General features: G+C 42.0%; 1 protein-coding gene across 3 annotated transcripts in view; it reads right to left on the bottom strand.

The window, feature by feature from the left end:
- The window catches only part of SAMD11 (sterile alpha motif domain containing 11), a 1263018-nt gene extending 1255984 nt beyond the window's left edge, over positions 1-7034 (bottom strand). The window contains exons 1-2 of one of the 3 annotated variants that reach the window (XM_044063099.1): positions 5236-7034; positions 3743-3834 (exon numbers count right to left, since the gene is read on the bottom strand). In XM_044063099.1, coding sequence (XP_043919034.1) covers positions 3743-3834; positions 5236-5977 — 834 coding nt within the window. In that variant the 5' untranslated portion in view covers positions 5978-7034. Of the gene's footprint in view, positions 1-3742; positions 3835-4909; positions 5095-5235 lie in introns of those variants that run through there. The other 2 variants (XM_044063100.1, XM_044063101.1) reach the window with 2 other exon arrangements.
- Positions 7035-22122: the final 15088 nt, after the last annotated feature.

Below are 22122 nucleotides of genomic sequence, written 5' to 3' on the forward strand. Positions count from 1 at the left end.
TGGATAGGTAGTATGTAGCAGGTGGTGGGGTTGGCCGACTATGACAGTTCATTATTTTATTTTTCGCTGTTTAGTGCGTTCAGGATTTTCACAGTTCATGTTATAGGTGTTGATGTTTAGGTATTTGCATAAAGGGTTTTTGATTTGGTAATAGAGACCCGTTGTACCATATTTTTGTACCTGTAAATACGTTTTGTTCTTTTCTTATGTGATCCTATTCACTCTGGCTGTGCCTGCAAATGGTTCACTGGGTTCACCACACTACCCTGGTAAACAAATACAAATAAATAAAATAATAAATAAATAAATAAAATGATAAATAAGCAACACTTGATTAAACCTGTGAAAACATGAGTTACAGAGTTTTTAAAAGGACATTCATCGGTCAGTTTACCGTTTGTACAAATCAGATGGTACATGTGTAGCATCATCCTGTTACTACCACAAGACCCCTGCATTTCTTCATCTGTAGCTTTGAAAGTACCACATTTCACTGTAAATTAATACAGTTGATAGTTACTGATGATGAAAGTCCACAACTTCTTGTAGACCAGTACAATACTGAGAAAACCAAGATATGAGAGACATCACAATTTACAGTATCTAATTATTTCATCCTTAGGCCATGTTGCAAACCCCTTCTTGCTTAGCATCCTTCCTCTGCCATGAGTCACTCATGTACAAACATGACACGTCACCTTTTACATTGATGTACTGCCTCCAAACTTAACCTCAAAGTGCACACAAAACAAAGACCAGCAGGAGTGACGGATTACAGCCTGGTGGTACATTATACATGGGGAATTATGTCGTATTTATTTCATGTCATTACTAACCCTTCGGAAATGCATACATGTTGATCACAACATAGAGGTGTATACACTCCCCATTTTTTTGCATCACTTGCTGACCAGGTAAGCCAGAAGTGCTGCTTTCATGCACCACCCTGTTCCATTATGTGGTTAAATTATTTTAACACAAAGAGTTTGCAAATGTAGATAGAGAATCAGACCTAAAAATATAGGATGATGCTCACAGTACTTCATAATTTTAACTCTCCCTTCTAAATTTACAGAACACTGTCCCGTAATTGTCCCGTACTTACTTACAGCACAGTGTACTTCACAACTGGATTTGATATGCCTACCTTCGTATAACTCAAAAAGACAGGCACTTTAAGACAGAAAAATCACTATTCTTTTACTTATATTGATGACTAATTCAGTATTAGATGCAGTTAGAGGAATGGAGGTCTAAACGTCTGTAAGCATACTTTGAATGGAAACTATAGGCACAGCCTTTCACTGTTCATCATAGGCAGCATCTGAGAGACATCAGGTGCACAACAGAATGTATGTAATCCAACATTAGAGACAAGTTTCTCTAATGGACGTAAATTGGCTGTGGTGGATAAAGATGGGTTACCACAGATGCTGATGGGCACTTCGACTGAACAGAGAGTGGTTGCAAACTTACAGGAAGGTACTGACAGTGATGCAAGCCAAAGCTGTGTAATGCAAAATAAATAATGATTCTGTTGCCAGCGAATTGTGATCAGTCTATACCTGATCACCTACAGCTGGTATGGACAGCCAGGCATTGGACAACTAACTCATATAAGCTTCCCTCCTGCCCTGCTGAGGGTGGGCTAGTAAGGCCTCTATACTCCTTTACCGGACAGAGAACTGGCTACAGGCCACTCAACATATCACTGCCTGTCTCTCTCATTCTGACATCTAGCTCTGTGGTAGGTGAGATCACATGCTATAATAACAGTAGCAAGGTCTGGACCATTTTAACATGTACCTTGGTTTAATCCCTGTATCTTCCAAATATGTGCTCTGTTACTTTAAGACAATGCTTCCTGACTTATTCTGTAAACATATAAACCATTGGCTGGGTCTGCATTTGTTTCAAAATGTGAAAAATAAATTTAATGCAACATTATTTTAAGCAGGCTCCAAGTCTTTTTTTTTAGAAAAAAAAAGGCAAAAATTCAGATGACTTCCCTATATCATTCTTTTTCATATACCTATGGAGAGAAGAACTCATGCTATACTCCCAAAGGTATTTTAAAAAATAACAACATTATGAAGTGACTGCAGATGAGAAGCAGTGTTAGCAACCAAGTAACACCCACATAAAAAAGTTGCACTGGACAACTGAATGAGTCATTTTTATGACAAGGGAAATACTGACCATTAGAAAACTACAGGAAACGTTACAGAAACTTGTATGTGTGTATATAAAAAATATATATATATATATATATATATATATATATATATATATATATATATATATATATATATATATATATGTGTGTGTGTGTGTGTGTGTGTGTTGAGATACAAAATTAGATAGAGATACAAAATACAGACATACACACATATACATACATGTGTGAATAAACAGACACACACACACACACACACACACACACACACACACATATATATATATATATAGGTTCATAGGTAGATACTAGGCTATTGGCCCTAGGACCTATATAAGCCTAGCCAAAAAATGTACCCTGGCTTTCGCCACCCAAGAAAATTATTTTCCTGTGCCCCTGTCGAGCAGAGCCACAGAAGTGATCCCTGGGGTGAGTTTCCCATCCAATCATCAAGATTTTTCTTGAAGAGTGCTAATGAGGAGCTCTGTTTGACATAGATAGTTAGTCTGTTCCAAAGTATGGGAAGTCTCTGGGACATATATATATATATATGTGTGTGTGTGTGTGTATGTGTGTGTGTGTGTGTGTGTGTGTGTGTGTGCATATGTATGTACATATATATATTACAATATAAAACACACACACGCATACACACACACACAGTAACAAATATAATATACGAGTGTATGTATAATATATACGTTTAATTAGACACCACTGCTTCAGTGGAGAGAGTCTGGAGGAAGTATCATCTGAAATGTGCTACAAAGTTAACCATGTTGACAATGTAAGAATTTTATTTCTTTATTGTTACTCTGGCTTTCAGCTGTCAACACTAGCTGTATGTGACATGATAATGTAACATCAAATGTTCTTGTGGTATAACTGCTTTTTAAAGTATGTTGGATTTTCAGACCTGACCCCCCCATCAAGCAGGTGCTTCTATAGGAAAGCTGACCTTACCATTTGGGAAAAATGAGCATAGGGGGTTATAACTACAAATTCATTACATTACTGTTTTGATACCACACGATTCACAGCAAAGCAAACACCTAAACACACCGAGTTACCCCTGAAAACAGACACTATAACATATTGTATCTCAACAACAAAACTAACATAAAGCTGGATTGTTGCCTATATTTTTATAAACAAGCAATTTGACAAAGTTTCCCTTCTGGACATATTTTACTATTAGAACAAAAACTCTTTCTAAAGATTTGTTTTTGAAATACTACTCAGGATTCTAAACTATGTTGTCACTACATCAGAAACTTGCCATATCAAATCAGCACGTTTGGGGTGGTAAAATGAAACCTACCTTTCAAAGCCAGGAACAAGAAAAGCAGAGTGTCCTCAGAAACTAAACCCAAGAAACAACCAGATGTCCTACACACCAGTATTTTAAGAATAAATTGCAGCTGCTTTTCAGAATTTTTAGTAGAATACAACTGTCTTAATTCGAGCCGTTAACGTGCTAATTATAGACCCTTTGGTCAGCAGTGCGTTAATGTAATATATAGAAAACGCACTCTAGGGACTGGGCAAAAAAAATAACATTCTTACCACTGGAGACGAAATTCGACACCCAGGGCAATCACAGATCGGCGGATGGACCTGTAAGATTCCTTTGGACATGAGGGTCTTCAGACTTTTCCCTGCAAAAAGCACACGAAAAAAAGCGTGTTGGTATTACAACTTGGAGTAAGGGGTATCGTCCTATTGTATTTACTTATTATTTGCAACACAGCGTATAATTTTGATGACACTTTTTGACAAGTCATGTGGTGAAATGCATTCATCATCAGTTCCCCTTAGCACTTGTCATAATGAACTCTGGAGTCATCTTAGATTCCAAGTGACACCCACTCCCTTCAAGCCACTGCCAGCGGCGCACACATTATGTAAATTGTGCACCCCCCCCCCCCCAGCCACATACATACACACGTGTTCAGAGCCTGCGCGTGTATTTTGTTTTCTCAACTCACGCGTGTACACACGCACCACCACGCACCTTCAAAGACCAGACAGTAAGGTTGCTTAAGAATTTACTTTGGCTGTGCAGCAGTATGCATCTTAAAAACATTCCCAACCCAGCAAACGTCCAAATTGTATTTTAACGATGGTGACCAACTGTTCTGTGTGGTCCCCATGATAACTATTAATGTGCAGACTTTTGTAAACAGCACTTCCCAAATAGATGTACTGAGTGTTTTGAACAGCTTCCTTCTAAGCACTGGGTGCCGCTTTATTGTGGGGGTAAACACGTGGATCCCATATAAGACCCCAGTGTGTGCAGCAGGTGAAACGGCAGCAGCGGAATCCAGTGAACCACAAAATGGCTTACAAAACAATAACTTGTACTGTCGTGTACAGATATTACTATTTTAGGATGGAGGTTATTTTTAAAATAACTGTAAATTAAGATGAGAACAGATCCAACCAATTACGAAAAGTGTTTACTTTAAATGTGTAACATCCACTTAGCTGATATAAACCCAAGGAATTCAATACCACTTACTATACAGCTGATACAAACGTATGCAAAATGTTTGCGTTTTGAAGACACACTCACATCCCGTCAGAGTTCTTCACAACTACTAAGTATTTAATAAGTTCTAGTTTTCATACTGTTGCAGCTTTTTCCCTTGCACAAACCAATGCCTCGGATTACACAAAGTTCTGCTAGTCTTTGCAGAAAGTCGCTTGGCCGCCAATGATTAGGGAGTTTACCTTTGCAGCAGATTTTCCTAAACGCATTCCTCCCAGTAAAGACTGAATGGAGTACCGCTCAGTACTTTGCATTGCACTAATCCTTCTTGCAAAACGGGATATGTCTCAGCCTAGAAGCTTGGGCTCCCATTTCAGCTCTACTCTAGAGTAGCAATGTCTGCAGCTAACGCTGCTATCTGCTTGTGTTTGCATGCATTGCTTCCCAGTGAATACTCTGGCTTGTACTATGTTCAGACTCATCTAGTCTACATTTGCTGCCAAATATACTGACAAGTCATGTCATGCGTTCACTGCCCAGTATGTTCACTGTCCAATGTGTTACTTACCTTTGTGTCTGATGCTACGCTTCCAGTCTTTGGCTGTCTCCCTACCGCTTACAAACTGGAACTCATTTGGGGTGAGCCACTCGCCCCTATACCTAATGGAGGGTCCTTTGCTTCCCTGGCACAATTTATTAATATAAAGCAGCGCCTTGTTCTCCCCGCATTCAACTTCAATGCATGGCTCCCCGCTGTCAAAAAAGGGTTGAAAGTCTGGAATGGATGAAAATCTTTCCAGCATCAAATCCTCGGGCATAGGGTGAGTCCCAGGCAGTCCCAAATAGGCACGATGGTGGAGGGCAAAGAGATGGTCGTACGTTGGAGGGCGAGGGGCCACCACCGGGATAGCAGCAGTTAAAGGGGAAAGATAGTCAGGCAATGTTTCCACAGGCTGGTTAAAAGCAGCTAAAGCTAGTTCGTCCACGTCAAGTCTTTCACGTTTAATAGCTGGCATGGTTTCCCAAAATGTTCTCCAGTGGTCAAGGTGCAGTGCTTCGGGGCCAACTTGTTCCAGTCTGTGGAGTTTGCCAATTTCTTTCCGCCAGATGCGCCACTTCTTGCGCTCCTCCAGCTGTAGTAGATCCCGGCTGGCGAGCGGTAGGCTGCTTTTTGGGAGTCCCCCGCTCTCATGCAGAAGCAGCTTCTCCGCCTGCAGGTTTAATGCCCAATCGGTCGCTCCGTAGAGCCCAGCAGCACTGCTTTCCTGCTCGCTGCCACTAATCTGTTTTTCCGGACAAGTACCTGACATCTTGGAAAGGGTTCTGATGCCGTAGACATTATGTTGATTAAAATGCTTATTGATCCTCTATCGACCCACCTCTAAGCTGAAGATTTTTTCAAACTGATACCTCTCTTGATTTCCCACTTACACGGAACTTGCTACTGTCTTAGTTTGACTTTGACTGGTGAGGGTACCTCTCGTAAGACAACTTAGCTTAGAGGGATGTAAATGTCAGCACCGCAATGTGCCCGGCTCTCCGCGCACTTTTTTTCAATTTGCTGCCCTGCCTATTGAGCCAGGTCTCAGTGGTTAAACTCTAATTAATAGTTCACAGGAATAAACACGATTTCCTGTTTGCGGGGCTTTTCATGGGGTTTCTGTTTTTTTAAAAGCCCAAAGCACCATTTATATTTATGTATTACTGTTTTCTGAAAGTCACACACTGTAGCTGACAGTCGCTGGACACGAACAGATTTACTCGGCTCCTTCTGCAACTTGTCCCATTTAAAGCGGACAGGCGGTGGAAAGGGCCGTCGAGGGCGTCGGGAGGAGCCCGACGGTCGTCACGTCTGGCTCCAGCTCAGGGCTCTCGGCTTTAGTAAGAGACGAAATACAATGTGATAAACAGTAAAATGTGTGTGTTTTTAAGCAAGTTTCACTTTTTAAAGATGTGTCTGCAGCATCCATCGCATGCTAGATTGAATTCGACGTGCCAAGCTCGTGGAATACCTGTGCCGCGCGAAGCTCGGGTAGCAGCACTGTCTGCTGAAACTTCAGCTCATGTCAACCTCACCTGAATGAGAGGTGCTGCCGCTACCTTGTCCTCGACGCAAACGAAGGTGCTCTGAGTATGTGCGTCACAACCACGTTTTTTTTTATTTCAGTGTCCTTAAGTTGGCAGGTTTGTTTTGCACAGCGGAGTGCAGTGCCGCAGATGGCTCCTCTTTTCGACCTGCACCACCTTCCGATCTCTTGCTGATTCCTGGCATTGTCACGGGTGTTGAAACAGTAGTCATGGAATATAACAAATTTCTGGGGAATTGGCCAGTAAGAGTAAATAACAGTATACATAAGAAAACCCACTGCAATTTCCACAACATGCAAATGCACCACTAGGCCAGAAACTATACACATACTTGGCTCCCAGGGGCTTGTAGCTGGTAACAGTTATTATGTTTTTTTTTCTACGGCACCACAGAGTCTGGAATAGTCCATAATGCACTCATGGGTCAACAGTAGTGAAACAGTTCACTAAGAGCGAGTCTTCTTAAAGTGATACATTGAAAATAAATATTTTAAATGCAGTTTTGTAGTGTGGGTTGTTCAAATGCTGTGCAACAGTTATAAGTTTAAGAATGCAGATTGTGTTACTCAGTTATAACAGGTTACATTATGTTACAAAAAGTATATGCCCACCCGGCCATCGGGTATATCAGTCTGATCAAATATTGTTTGGGCAGTACTGTTGCTGTAGAGAATGGTATCTGTATTAGACTGGACATAGCTCTGCCATGAATGACTAGCATTTCTTCCATGCTTTAAACAGCGTATGCTCTGTTTCAGCTACTACTTGTCCCACCACCATAAGACTTCAATATTTATTCCCAGTCCCAAATATAATATTTACAAAATCACATTAAATAATCCAGCATTGCACCCTACTGAATCAGAAAAAAAAAAAAAAAAAGCTGTGATCTTCTACACTAATAAAAGACTATCATCATGACTTAAAACACTACATATCACTTGATCAATTCAATAATAGGTTCATACTAGGCTATCTGCCCTAGGGCATTTATAAGCCTAGCCAGAGTGTGTTTGGCTTTCGCCACCCATTTTAAATTAATTTTGCTATGCCCTTTTTCGATGTTAGTATACTGTGCCTCTGTCTAACAGTGACACAGAAGTGATACCCGGGGTAAACCTACGATCTCCCATCCACTCATCAAGATTCCTCTTGAAGAGAGTCAATGAGGGACTCTGCCTAACCTGGACTGGGATTTTATTCCAGAGTGAAGGGAGCTTCTGGGTTATGAATCTGTCCCACCAGCATGTCCTATTTATTTCAGTGCTGAGGTTCAAGTCTCTCGAGCACGTAGCTTGATGGGATTTGGATTTTCTGAGGTGCAGCATGTCCATTAATTCCGGGTTGGACATGGCTTTGTACGTCAGGCACAGATCGCCTCTGAGCAGGCGGTATGCCACTGAGTAGAGCTGGAGTTTCTTTAAGCATATGGCATCTGTTTGAGCCCTTTGATCCTCTTGGTGAGGTACTTTTGGTGTCTTTCCAGTTGCTGCAGGTGTCTGGTAAGGTACATCCCAAAAGGGGCATTGTACTCAATTATGGGCCTGATGAGGGATGAGTAAAGAAGCACGATGACCTCCCCTGATCTAGATGTGAATCCCTTCATGATTAGGTGGGCTATATAAAATGTTTTTCTAACCACTTTGGCCACGTGGGTGTCAAATGAGAGAATGCTATCAACTTGGGTCCCCAGGTCCCTAATTACTTCTTCTGTACTTATGGATTACCACCTACGTGGTAATTTGTGGGCACTTTGTTTTTGCCAAAGGGGATAACTATACACTTTTTGGCGTTTAGCTTGAGGCCATGGCTCTGGCACCAGTTGTCTGTTTCTATGAGGCCCTTTTGGAGGATGCTTGTGTTGGCTGGAGAGTCGATTATGGCGCCCAGTTTGCAGTCATCTGCGAACTTGGTCAGCCACAGTCCTTCCATGTTGGCCTGTACCTCCGAGAAATATATACCGAACAAGAGAGGTCCCAGGACTGAGCCTTGTGGGATGCCACTTGCAACTAGTTTGGAGTCTGACATGGCTCCAGCAATTCTAACCATGTGGGTTCTGTCCTTGAGCCAGTTTGCAACCCATCTAGTGACATAGGGGTTTATATTTAAGCTGGTGAGCTTACCTATAATGCCCGAGTGGGGTATTGTATCGAAGGCTTTTGCGAGTTCCAGGTAGGCTGTGTGGACCACCTTCCCCTCGTCAATGGCCTTGATGACTATTTCAAAGAAATCAACCAGGTTTAAGAGGCAGGATCTGCCCTTAACAAAACCGAACTGGGTAGGATCCAGTGTCTGTAGGTCCCCAATATCTTTATTTATGAGGTCCATGATGATCCTTTCCATACCTTTGCAGACCAAGCTAGTCAGGCTTATGGGGCGATAGTTTCCAGGATCCATTGAGGCACCACCTTTGTGGAGAGGGACCACTGTTGCTGTACGCCACTCTTTGGGTACATATCCTGTAGTAAGGCTGAGATTGAACAGTAGATTTATGTTTGGGTTTAGCTCTTCTTGGAGTTCATGTAGGACGCAGCCCGGGACACCGTCTTGTTCCATTGATGCTGTGTTTTTTGCTTTGGAGAGAGCAGCTCTTACCTGAGCATCTGAGATGTCAGGGTGGGAGCACTCTGCTGGGATAGATATTTGCCCTTTTGGTGGGGAGGGGGGGGAGAAGTTTGTGCTGAACCTGTCAGCTAGGATGTTGGCAATGTCTGTGGGTTCGGTGTATTTTTTGTCATTTTGGACTAATTCTGAGCATATCTGGGAATTCCCACCCAGGTTCCTAACATAACTAAAGAAAGCCTTGTGATTATCCTTAGTGTCCTGTGCAATTTGTCTCTCGAAGCTGGCCTTAGATGATTTTATGAGTGCCCGTAGTTTTTTGCTAATACTGATCAGAGATGCCTTCCCTTTTTGGGATTTTGCTCTATCATGTAGTAGCTTCCTCCTTCTATTGTATAGTTTGTTTATGGCTGGGGTCCACCGGACAGGACGTCTGCCTTTGGAGGATTGGGTCTTGGTTTTATTTGGGATTGCATGATCCATGCATTCTTGAAGGTGTTCATAGAATGCGTTTATAAAGGATTCTGCGGTCTGGGCCGTATTTTCCACAGGCCCGGGGGCTTTGAAGGATTCCACCGGTTTTGAGGAGTGTGAAATTTGCTTTAGAGAAGTTTTTCACTGTGGTTTTCAGGGCAGGGGGTGGAGTCGGGATGTGAATATCCAGTGAGATTAATTTATGGTCTGATCTTACCAGTGAGGGATACACTTCTGGTCTGGAGCATAGAGTCCCCATGTTGGTGATGATCAGGTCCAGTATGTTTTCCCCTCTTGTGGGAGTGGTAACAAGTTGTTCCATAGCATTTGAGTTTATAAATTCTAGGAACCTTTGGGCTCGGGTGTTGGAGGTAGAGTAATGCTCCCAGTCTATGTTTGGGTAGTTGAAGTCACCCAATATAATGGTGTTTAGAGAGATCTTCATATTTTCCAGTGTTCTCAGGAAGGCCGAGTGGGGTTCCTGGGTTTGGGAGGGTGGTCTGTAGCAGGCTATAAACTGGAAGGCAGTTTTACCCACTGTTAGTTGCACATGGATAGTCTCTGATGCTTCGTGCTGTGCCACCAACCTGGAGGTGTGGGTATCTTTGACGGATATTGATACTCCCCTTCCTTTTGTGGTTCGGTCCAAGTTTTGGGGCCGAAAAGCATGGTATGAGGTATAACCTGGTAGTGCTGGGGTGCTCTCGAGAGCCTTGAACCAGGTTTCTGTTACTGCACAGATATCGATGTTCTCCATGCTAAGGAGAGTTTCGAGTGTGTGCATCTTGAGGTTTAGACTTCTGGCATTGAGTAGCATTACTCTTAGTTTCTTATCCCTTGTGATACCTATGGAGGTGGGTTTGTCTTTTGAGCCTTGCCTAAAAAAGGCACTGTGGGGGTAGCAAGAGCCTTTGCCAATATCCAAAAGCCCAGGGGTGACAGGTGCAAGCCATCCCTAGCGAAGCATCGTGGCTTGTCGAGCATGTCATCCCAGGCTCACAGGCATTGGATCCCCTTTGAATGACACCAATACTTAAGCCAATTGTTGAAATTGATCATCTTGTCATCATATTGTGGCATCATTCTTGGTGAGGGTAAGATGCTACTCAAGGTCAGGGTCATACCGGCCTGGGCTACATGCTCAGAGAGCTCCTCTATGTCTCTTTTCATGTAGTCCAGGGAGGTACGTCTCAGGTCATTCATACCAGCATGGACAATGACTGAGTCATATTTGTACTTGCCTTGGAGTGACATGAGTGCTTGTGTTATGTGGCGGATCCTAGCGCCTGACAGGCAGCTCACCATGACCTTCTCCTTGTTCAGCCTGGTGAGCGGGACGTCAGTGTGCCTGACGATAGAGTCACCTATCAGGCATGTTGTTTAGCCTTAAGGGCTGTGACTGTTCAGCACACTGGCTTTGTGAGCTATGTGTTGCACGTGTTTTGTTTTGGGGTGGCGGTTGCTTGGGTGTCTGCTTTGGAGGTCTCTGCTGCTTAGGCAGATTTTTACTTAGTGCCTCCAAGTATGTTTTTGTGTGTTTATGTGTTTGGTTTGCAGTCATGGTAGGTCTATGTGAGACTGGAATTGTAGTGAGTGTGGTTTCCTTCTCCTCCTGACTGGTTTCGCCAGTACTGAGTTGAGAGAGGTTAGCCTCCAGTATGGCTATATGGTTGCATCTCTCACATGTGTTGGAATTTGTTGGGAGGAGGAGAGGGTTGTCTGTGTACATGAGGCAGTTGTAATATTGCCTCAAGATTCCCAGATTCACCAGCTGGACCAGAGAGGAGATTGACAACTGACCTTTGGACATGCTAGAATAGTATTGGGAATTCCTTTATAATTGAAAAAAAGGGCCAATGGGGAATGAGGTACTCAAGGGAGTTTGTGAGGGTGTAGTGCTTTTAATATTTTAGTGCTGACTTATATAATTGCTTTAGTGAGCAAGTGCCAGGTAACTTAAATGCAATGTGTTACAGGTAACTTAAATGCAAAAACGACAAACAGTAACTTTCTTTCAAGTGAAACAAGGAAATAAGTACAGTAAACAATGCAGATATCACTAGGGATCCACAGAAGCGCTGAAAAGCCACATTTTAGGTGGAATTAGCGTTTCAGGGAAATAACAAGCATACAAATAAAGCTAGATTCAGCAGGCCTGGATCTAGTCTATGCTACAGCAAACAAGGTGTACCAATTTCAGTAAGAAACAGTTCAAATATGCAGGCACTATAAGCCTTTAACCAGAAATTCCCAGCTCAGAAGGGCAGAGTCCAGCCTCTCCTCCCACAAGAGTGCAGACCACGAACCTTCTTAATGTAAAATAACTGGCCTGAAGCCCAAGTGCTTAAACAAGAACTAATACACTTTTAGAATAACAGACACTGAGCCCTCAATCAGCAGTTCACAACTTAGAAGGATGTAAGCTATCTGTCCTGCCACCACAGTGCAGGCCACAAACCTTCCTAATGTAAAACAACTGGTCTGAAGCCCAAGTGCTTAATCCAAAAGACTTAGAATGATAGCTACACTTTAATCAAGTTACTACCTTTAATCCTAAAGAACCTGCAACATTTTTTAGGTATCTTGGAATTTGGCTTGGCCAATAATACAATTTTCAGGCTCACATTAAAAACTCAGGTCCAAGATCAGCAACTTGCAGTTCTTGGCGTAAAAAAAAAAATTATCCTAATTTCACCTTCTACCTGCAAGAGCTACCAGTGGCAAACTTCTCAACTTCTTACAGCAAAAATCGGGACAAAGCCATAAATAAAGGTGGAACAAAGGAGCCAAAAATGGGGACAATTTTTAAATATTGCTGTTACAAACTTGGAAAGTTAATAGAATAACAGGTTTTGCATTAGCATGAATTTTTCTGAAGGGTATGAAGTCTGAAACTCAAATGCCTGTCATTATTTTCTAACTTAAATCTTTAATGATTTGACACTAATTTGCCAGAAAACCACAATTTTATGAAAAATAGACCCCCAAAAAATAAAAGGCAAAAATCTGGACATTCTGCGAAAATCTGTACAGCTGAGATATATGGCCAGTGGTAAAAGAGTCCTATTCACCCATCTGTAATATGGTTTACCACTTTTTAGCACAGCCTCACATGAAAAATATAACAATACTTCAATTGATCTGTAACAAAATCTACTACTTCATCATCCATTATTATGTTAGCCTATCAAAAGTCAAATGGCTATCAATGGAGGGCAGATAATTTATTTATTTATTGACTCATGATTACCAGGAAAGTCCGAATGGGTATAAGCCCATTTTTAGCAGAGGCCTGGAGCGAAAAGCTTCAAAGTATTACAAAACATTTTAAGAACAATCATTTTACAGCAGTTAAAATAATACAAAAATAACTAAAGTTTACATAATCATACCAAATTAAACATAATATGAAACCATTGGTTAAGAACATATACAAGTTATATGACGATGATTTAATAGTTACAGACATTTTAGACAGTTTTTAGAGAAATTAAAGGTTAGTTAGTAAATCGTGTTTCTTGTTAGGCTCCATACTCTTTAGATTATTTAACCAAGACAACCTATAGCCAATTACAGTTTACACTGGGGGTTGTTCCAATCAAAATCCCAGGAATCAAAACTCTTAAGGGACCTGTAAACACCACAAAAGAAGACGACTCTTGCAGGTACTTTAAAACATGACAGTGATAACAGTTCACAAGAAGAGCCATATCCAACACTAGGTGATATAAGCAGCTGCCTAAGCTTTGGTGTTGGCTTGGGATTGGGCAGCTGCAACATTCATTTTAAAAATGCAAAAGTTTTCCTGCTGCTTTAATTCCTGCACTTAACATTATGGCACTAGTAGAATGTAAAAAATACACACAACACTTATTTTCTTTGCAGGTACAGAGCTTACATTTTTACTCTGTGCATGTAATGTCCTAGTTAGAGAGGACAAGTTAAGTAATTTGCTCATGCTGAAACCCTATATATTGAGTAGAGGAACCAAGAGCCTTAATCCATTACACCTAAGGTTGCCAGCTTTCTTTGTGGCTAAAACCGGACTAAGATCACACCCATCACATCACCCATAACTCCACCCATTCCCATCCCCTCTCCCATCAATGCTCCACCCATTTGTGACATCACCATGACATCAGCTGATAGGAGCACCCTCTTTTTTTGTTCCAGATGCATGCCAATTTAACAAACACTGACAGTCTGTTTCCTTACCAATAAAACTATAAACTCTATTAAGTTTTCAATAAACTGTGATTAGTAATCCATTCCCAGCTTTGCAGACCACTACAATGCAGCAGAGTAACCCGCTGATAGTTTCAACTTTTGGTCTCAGAAGTATAGGATAATATTAAAAAAACTGCCACTCCAAAGGTAAACATTATAAAAACCATCATGCTCTACTACAGTGTTTATTCAGATCAGTCAAAAGTAGAGCACTTCCTTTTTTGCACAAATTCTTAATCTGATTAGACCTTTAAACCTTTAAGCACATTTTATGGAATTTTAAATTTGCGATCTCATGTTCTACAACAGCAGATACATTTTCAGTGAGTTAAAAAAAAAACACAATCAAAAAATTAACTTGAAAACTGAATTTTAACCAAATGCTTGATTGTAAGTCTTCTGAAGGAAGTACACAATGATAAAGGAAAACACTATAAATAACATTCTATTCCACTTTTAACACACTACAATTACAATTACAGTACAATTACTACAACACTTTCTGCTATTCTTGCATACACTTCCACCACTGGCCAGGTGAAGTTATAATAAGTGTGAGTTTCATAGGTTCATAGGTTGGTACTAGGCTATCGGCCCTAGGGCCTATACAAGCCTAGCCATAACAATTCCCTGGCTATTTCTTCCCAAACTATTTACTTTCCTGGACCCCTGTCTAGCAGGGTGACTGACATGATCCCCAGGGTGAATTTCCTTTCTCCCATCCAATCATTAAGGTTCCTTTTGAAGAGGGCCAAAGAGGTGCTCTGCTTGACATGTATGGGCAGTCTATTCCAGAGTCTGGGGAGTCTCTGGGTCAGGAACCTATCCCTCCAACATGTTCTGTTTATTGTGATGACAAGATTTAGATCCCTGGAGCATGTGGCTCTGAGGGGATTGGGATTTCTTTAAGTGTAGCATGTCCAACAGCTCTGGGTTTGACATGGCCTTGTATGTTAAGCAGAGATCGCCTCGGAGTAGACAATATGCGACAGAGTATAGCTGGAGTTTTTAAGGCGGTCAGCATAGGGCATCTGCTTTAGGCTTGTGATTCTTTTAGTGAGGTATTTCTGCGGCCTTTCCAGTTGTTGCAGATGTCTTGAGAGGTACATACCAAATGGGGCATTGTATTCTATAATGGGTCTAATGAGGGATGAGTACAGTGGGACAATGACCTCCTTTTTTCTTGATGAAAAGCCCTTAGTGATGAGGTGTGCCACATAGAAGGATTTCCTGACTGTTGTGGCGATGTGGTTGTTGAAGGTTAGACCACTGTTCACCTGTGCCCCTAAGTCTCTTATCACACTTTCAGTGTTTAGTGTACTGCCACCTGCGTGGTACTTCATGGGTACATGTTTTTTCCCAAAGGGGATAACTATACATTTCTTGGCACTGAGCTTGAGCACATGGTTCTAGCACCAAGCATCTGTTTCTGTAAGGCCCTTTTGTAGAATATCCACATCATTTGGGGATTCAATAATGGCTTCCAGTTTGCAGTCATCTGTGAACTTTGTTAGCCAGAGTCCATTAGTGTTGGCCTGTACTTCAGAGAAGTAGATGCCAAACAAGAGAGGTCCCAGGACTGAACCCTGAGGTACTCCACTTGTCACTTGTCTGGAGCTGGATTTGGAGTCAGCTACTTTTACAGTGTGGGTTCTGTCAGTAAGCCAGTTAGCAACCCATTGGGTGATGTGGGGATTAATGCCCTGCTTAGTAAGTTTATCTATGATTCCAGAGTGGGGGATGGTGTCAAAGACCTTGGTGAGGTCCAGATAGGCTGTGTTCACTGCCTTTCAGTGCATTTTCAATGAATGTGAGCTTCAAGGGAAGAGAAGTTTACTGTTGCTTATGCTGAGTCTGTTTTCAATGTGCAGCTGTTTTGTTTAGCAAATGGTCGTCAATCTTTGTGCTAGAAAAATTGAGATCAGTGTTAGTGGTATAATAAGTACCATACTTGATTTTAGTGGAGAAAGCTGTGGGTTCTACTACCACACCAAGTAAATGGATTGCTATCACTTCAGTACAGTATGGGAGTGCTGCACTCTTGAGTCTGTCATCCTGCAGATGAGTAGATAATCAAGAGCCCATTTGCTTGAGTTGCTGGTTATAAAACATCGCATGTCACCTATCAAAAGTTCCCTGATGTCTTGACATCTTTTCCCTAGTAGTATAAGTACCAACTTGGGCCTCCCCTGGAAAAAGACTACTAGCCTATTGTGGCTAAGCTGGTCAATAAAGGATAAATAAATTAAATCTATATCTGTATAATCATTTCGAAAGTAAAGACGAAAATAATATGCACACTAACAGATTTGGATAGTGTTTATGGGAAGAGAAAGTAATGGAAAACTAGAATGATTCTGGGGTTTTGGTTCACTACCCTATCTACAGCCCTATTTGATTATGATTTATTTCTATTCACAAGTGTTTATTTCCTTAACAGAAAACAAATTACAAAACATATCACATGCACACCCATTAAGAACCATTGCAATACTTCAAAAGTGCACTTTCATATAACATCAGTAAATATTAATATACGGGAGACAAGACTAGATTGTTATTCAAAATATAGAGAAAATTAGTGTATGGAAATCTACAGTACTGTAATTTCATGACAGATCATAAGGTGGGGGAAAGGATAAAGCATTGCATTCTGGGTATGCAAACTCAGTAACACTGTTCATAGGATCATAGGCAGTTACTAGGCTACTGGCCTTGAGGTCCTAATAAGCCTAGCCAAGAGTTTAGCCATCAGCACCCAAAGCCCCTGTTCCAGCAGGGACACAGGTGGAATTCCAGGGCTGTATTTTCTGTTTCCCATCCAGTTATCCATGTTGCGCTTAAAAAGGGATAATGAGGTACTCTGCTTGACATGGAGAGGGAGTCTATTCCACAGATGGGGGAGTCTCTGGGACACAAATCTGTCCCGCCAACAAGTCCTATTGATATCACAGACCAGGTTGAGGTCATGCATATGGGTTGCTCGAGTGAAGCTTGACTTGCGGATATGCAGCAGTCCCATCAAGGTGGGGTCTGAGATCGCTTTATATGCCAAACAGAGGTCACTCCTGAGGAGTCTGTATGAAACTGAGTAGAGGGATAGGGCTTTTAGCCTATCTGTGTAGGGTAGATGTTTGAGGCCCTGAATTCTCCTGGTGAGAAACCTCTGTGGTCTTTCCAGCTGCTGAATGTGCTTTGTGAGGTACATGCCGAAGGGGGCGTTGTACTCAATAATTGGCCTTATAAGGGAAGAATACGGGGATGTTATGACCTCTTTGTCCCTGGATGAGATACTCTTACTTATGAAGTGGGCCATATAGAAAGCTTTCCGTACAACGGAAGCAACATGGTGGTCAAAAGTCAGGTTGCTATCAACCTGAGTGCTCAAATCCCTCACTACTGACTGTGTACTTAGGACATTGTTATTAATGTGATAATATGTGGGGATGTCATTCTCCCCAAAGGGGATGATGATGCATTTTTTGGCATTTAGTTTGAGGCCATGTTTCTGGCACCAGTCATTTGTTTGGGTGAGACCCACTTGGAGGACGTCCACATCACTTGGGGAACTGATGACTGCACCCAGCTTACAGTCATCTGCAAAATTGGTCAGCCATAGTCCACTGATTTTGGCTTGCACCTCAGAGAAGTATATTGACTGCTTGAGGTGGCTTTCCCTCTTTTGTTTAGGTGGTTCTGTCAGTGAGGCAGTTTGCTACCCATCTGGTAACATATGGATTGATGCCTAGTTGAGAAAGTTTATCTATTGTGCCTGAGTGGGGAATAGTGTCAAAGGCTTTGGCCAGGTCAAGGTAGGTGGTGTGCACCATCTTCCCCTCATCCATTGCTTTGGTGACTGTCTTAAAGAAATCAGACAGATTTAACAGACATGACCTCCCCTTGAAGAAGCCAAACTGTATGGGGTCGAGTGTTTGGAGGTTGCCAATGCCCCTGTTAATGAGATCCATGATAGTCCATTCCATGGCTTTGCAGATCAGGCTAGTTAGGCTGATGGGTCTATAATTTCCTGGATTGGTGGACGCTCCACCTTTGTGTAAAGGGATGACAGTGGTTGTCCTTCACTCAGCTGGGACAAAGCCGGTTGAATAGGGTGCCTAATGGTGCTGCAAGTTCATGCCTGAGTTCATGTAGGATGCAGCCAGAGATGTTATTGGGTCCCATAGAGGCTGTATTTTGTTTGCCTATGAGAGGGCAGTGATGACTTGTTCCCTAAAGATAAGGGGTGTGTGGGGGGGTATGTACTGGGGATGTCCTGATTTACTGATGGGGGACAGAGGGGAGAAGTTTTTGCTGACTCTATCAGTCAGTAGATTGGCTATATCTACAGAATTTGTGTTTGTGGTGTCCTTGACCACCAGTTCTGAACAGATCTGAGTGCTTCCTTTGAGATTTCGGACATATGTGAAGAAGGCCTTATGATTGTCTCTAGTAGATGTGGCCAATTTGGACTCAAAGTTGGATTTAGAGGATTTCACTAGTGCTCTTATTTGCTTGTACAGGTTAAGGAGAGATTCCTTCCAATTGGGCACCTGCTCCTTCTTGGTCTTGGACAGTAATTATTTCATTTTGCTATATAGTTTGTTTATTGCAGATGTCCATCAGACAGGGTTACTCTTCCTTGCAAAGGATGATTTTGTCCTGTCTGGTATTCCTGATTCAATGTAGCTATATAAATGCTCATATAGTACTTTGGTGTAGATTTGGACATTGGTGCCAGTTCCTACAGTAGGGGAGAGGGCTGTGAAGCTGTTTATACCATACCTCAAGAGGATGTAATCAGCTTTGGAGAAGTTTTTTTGTTTGACCCTAGCTAGAGGGGGGTCATGGGAGATGGTGACTTCAAAAGTGACTGCTTTATGGTCGGATCTTACCGGGGAGGTTGATACTGTTGGGGTGCTGCACTGGTTACTCATGTTGGTTAATACCAAGTCCAAGATATTATCACCTCTTGTGGAGGTATCTACTAGTTGTTCCAAGGCATTTTCATTGATAAAATCGAGGAATCTCTGGGCATTTGTGTTCTGGCATGAGTAGTTTTTCCAGTCTATGGTTGGGTAATTAAAGTCACACAGGATCAGGGTAAAGGGATGAATCTTGATAGATTTGAAGAGGTCCAAATAGGTAGAGTGGGCATCTTGAGTCAAATTTGGGGCGTGTAGCTAGCTATAATTTGAATAGGGGTCTTGTAAATGGTTAACTGCACCTGGAGTGTCTCCTGTGCATAATACTATTTGACCAGCCTGGAGGTGGGTGTGTGTGTCCTTAATATAAATTGAAATTTCACCTCCTTTGGCTTTGCTGCCCACAGTTTGGGGTCTGAATATGTGATAGGATGAGTACCCAGGTAAGGCTGGGGTGCTCTCCGCAGCTTTGAACCAGGTTTCTGTGACTGCACAAATGTCAGCATCTTCCAGGGTTAAGAATGCTTGCAATGAGTGCAGTTTCATGTTTAGACTCCTAGCATTTGACCTTTAATTTGCATTTTGTTGAAAATTTTATGTTGGTAGTATTGACCTCATGACTTTTCCTAAAAAAGGCACTATGGGGGAGGCAAGGGCCTTTGCCAGAAGCCTAAAGCCCAAGTGAGACAGATGCAGACCATCTCTAGCAAAGCATCGTGGTCTGTCTATCATATCTTCCCAGGCTGTCAGGTACTGGATCCCCCTGGAAAGACACCAGAAAGTAAGCCAATTGTGAAAGTCAATCATTTTCTGTTTGTACTGAAGCATCATTTAAGAGCTAGCTTCCAGCAAGTGACGTGTCCTGATTTGCATACCCAGATTACTGTGCTTTTGATATACCTTTTTTTACCTCGTTATCTAGCAATTTGCCTAGAGAAGGAATTGGCCTATAGGATTAAAAATGTGTTAAAGGACTGTTTTCTGTGATCCAGTTTTTTTTTATTTAACATTTGTTAACTGGGAAAGTCCAACTTAGAACAAAGGCAGTTTTCAGCAGAGGCCTTGGGAGAAACACTCCAGACACATGTCTTTGTAACATGGGAGGAAACCCACACAAACACAGGAATGACATACAGATTCTGCACAGAACACTCCAGCTCAGCCTCAGATCAAACTAGAGAACTTCTTGTTGTGAGGTGACAATGCTACTGCTGCGCTACTGGGCCAGATGTGATTCTCTTTGCCTCCATGCCTAACTCTGTGACTGAACAAATCAGTTAACCACACACTGTTCCCAACATGAGTATAGGAATGGGTAGTGCTCTGTCTCAGTAAAGAAGTAAACTTATTTTTAAGTTACGGTACTGTAGGTCTACCTTACTTAGTTTAGGTTCTTTATGTCAAACCACCCCCAATAAAAAGTAGTTGTTACTGTACTTATTAATTTTATATGTTCCTTTTTAATTAATGGGGTTTACTGACTCAGTAACTTTGTCTGTTAAATACCTTGCATGTATAACATTTTGCCATGCACAGTCCTGGCTTCTAATCCACTGTGTTGTACTTCAGTTGTAACAATGATCATAAAATAAATAATTACGAACCCAGCCTGGGCTGCAATCATTGTTCCAATAATGAGTATGAACATGCCTGTTTGGGATGATATGTTTCTATGCATAAACCTATTTTTGGTATATTTTAATTCCAGGTTGTCAATATGTCTTACACTGACAGAGGCTTTCTCAGTGTAAGATGCTGTACCTATATGTGTTACTCTGGGTGGAAAGCCAGAGTGTCTACAGTACCTAATTCCACATACAGGTAGAGCTGTACTGCATCTTCCTACAGGCAGGAGCTACTTCTGATTTCACATATGCATAGTTATGGAGATTCTGTCCCCCAACCACTTTAGAGGACAGCTTGCTTCACTTTGTTAAAAAAGATGCAGTTCCTTGGCATAGGTTCATAGGTTGGTACTGGGCTATCTGCCCGAAGGCATATATTAGCCCAGCCACATTGTGTGGTATTCACCGCCCCTTTAGTAGTTCTCTAGACCCTTGTACTAGCAGCTTGTACCCTTGGCCCCTATCTGGTAGTGCTGTTGTTGTGATCCCCGGTGTGAACTTTCTGTTACCCATCCACTCATCAAGGTTCATCTTGAAGAGTGATAGTGAGGTCTCTGTTCCATAGTAAGGGAAGTCTCTGCGAAGGGAATCTATCTCTCCAGCATGTTCTATTCATTGTTGTGTTGAGGTTTATATCCCTAGAGCATGTAGTTTGAGTAGATTTGGTTCTGCTAAGATGGAGCATGTTCAACAATTCTGGGTTGGACATGGCTCTGTACGTTAGACAGAGATCTCCTCTGAGAAAGTGGTATACAACAGAGAACAGTCTTAGATTTTTCAATCGTGCTGCATAGGGCAACTGTTTGAGGCCAGTAATCCTCTTGGTTAGGTACCTCTGTGGTCTCTCCAGCTGCTGGAGATGTCTAGCCAGGTACATTCCAATTGGTGCATTGTACTCAATAATGGGTCTGATGAGGGAGGAGTAGAGGGGCATACCTCTCAACTATCTGTAATTAAGCATAATGTCACAGATTTTGTCTCATATTTTCACAGGATCATAGGAGGTTACTAGGCTATTGGTCCTAGGGCCTTTACAAGCCTAGCCATGGTTTACATTTGTCACCCCCCTAATAAACTGAGAGAAATAGCCTATATTAGCATGCAAATTTATGATCAGCATGGAGTGCCCCTATCTAAGAGGGACATAGACAAAACCCTTGGGGTGAATTTACTGTTTCCCATCCAACTGTCCGAGTTATGCTTAAATAGGGTCATTGAGGAGCTCTGTTTAACTTGAATTGGGAGTTTGTTCCAGAGGAGTGGCAGCCTCTGGGAGACATATCTGCCTCTCCAGCAAGTCCTGTTTATGTTGCAGGCCAGGTTTATGTCTCGAGAGCGAGTGAGTCTTGTCCCATTAGATTTGCGGATGTGCAGCATTTCCATTAATGCAGGGTCCCAGACTGCTCTGTAGACCAGGCACAAGTTGCCTCTAAGCAGTCTATACGATGTAGAATATAATGACCAATGCTTTCAGCCTGTCCGTGTAGGTCATGCGATGAAGGATTTGAATTTTCTTGGTGAGAAACCTCTGAGGTCTCTCCAAGTGCTGCAGGTGTC

This window comes from Protopterus annectens, chromosome 2.part1 (assembly GCF_019279795.1).
Source record: "Protopterus annectens isolate FY-2018-M chromosome 2.part1, PAN1.0, whole genome shotgun sequence".
Lineage (NCBI taxonomy): Eukaryota > Metazoa > Chordata > Ceratodontiformes > Protopteridae > Protopterus > Protopterus annectens.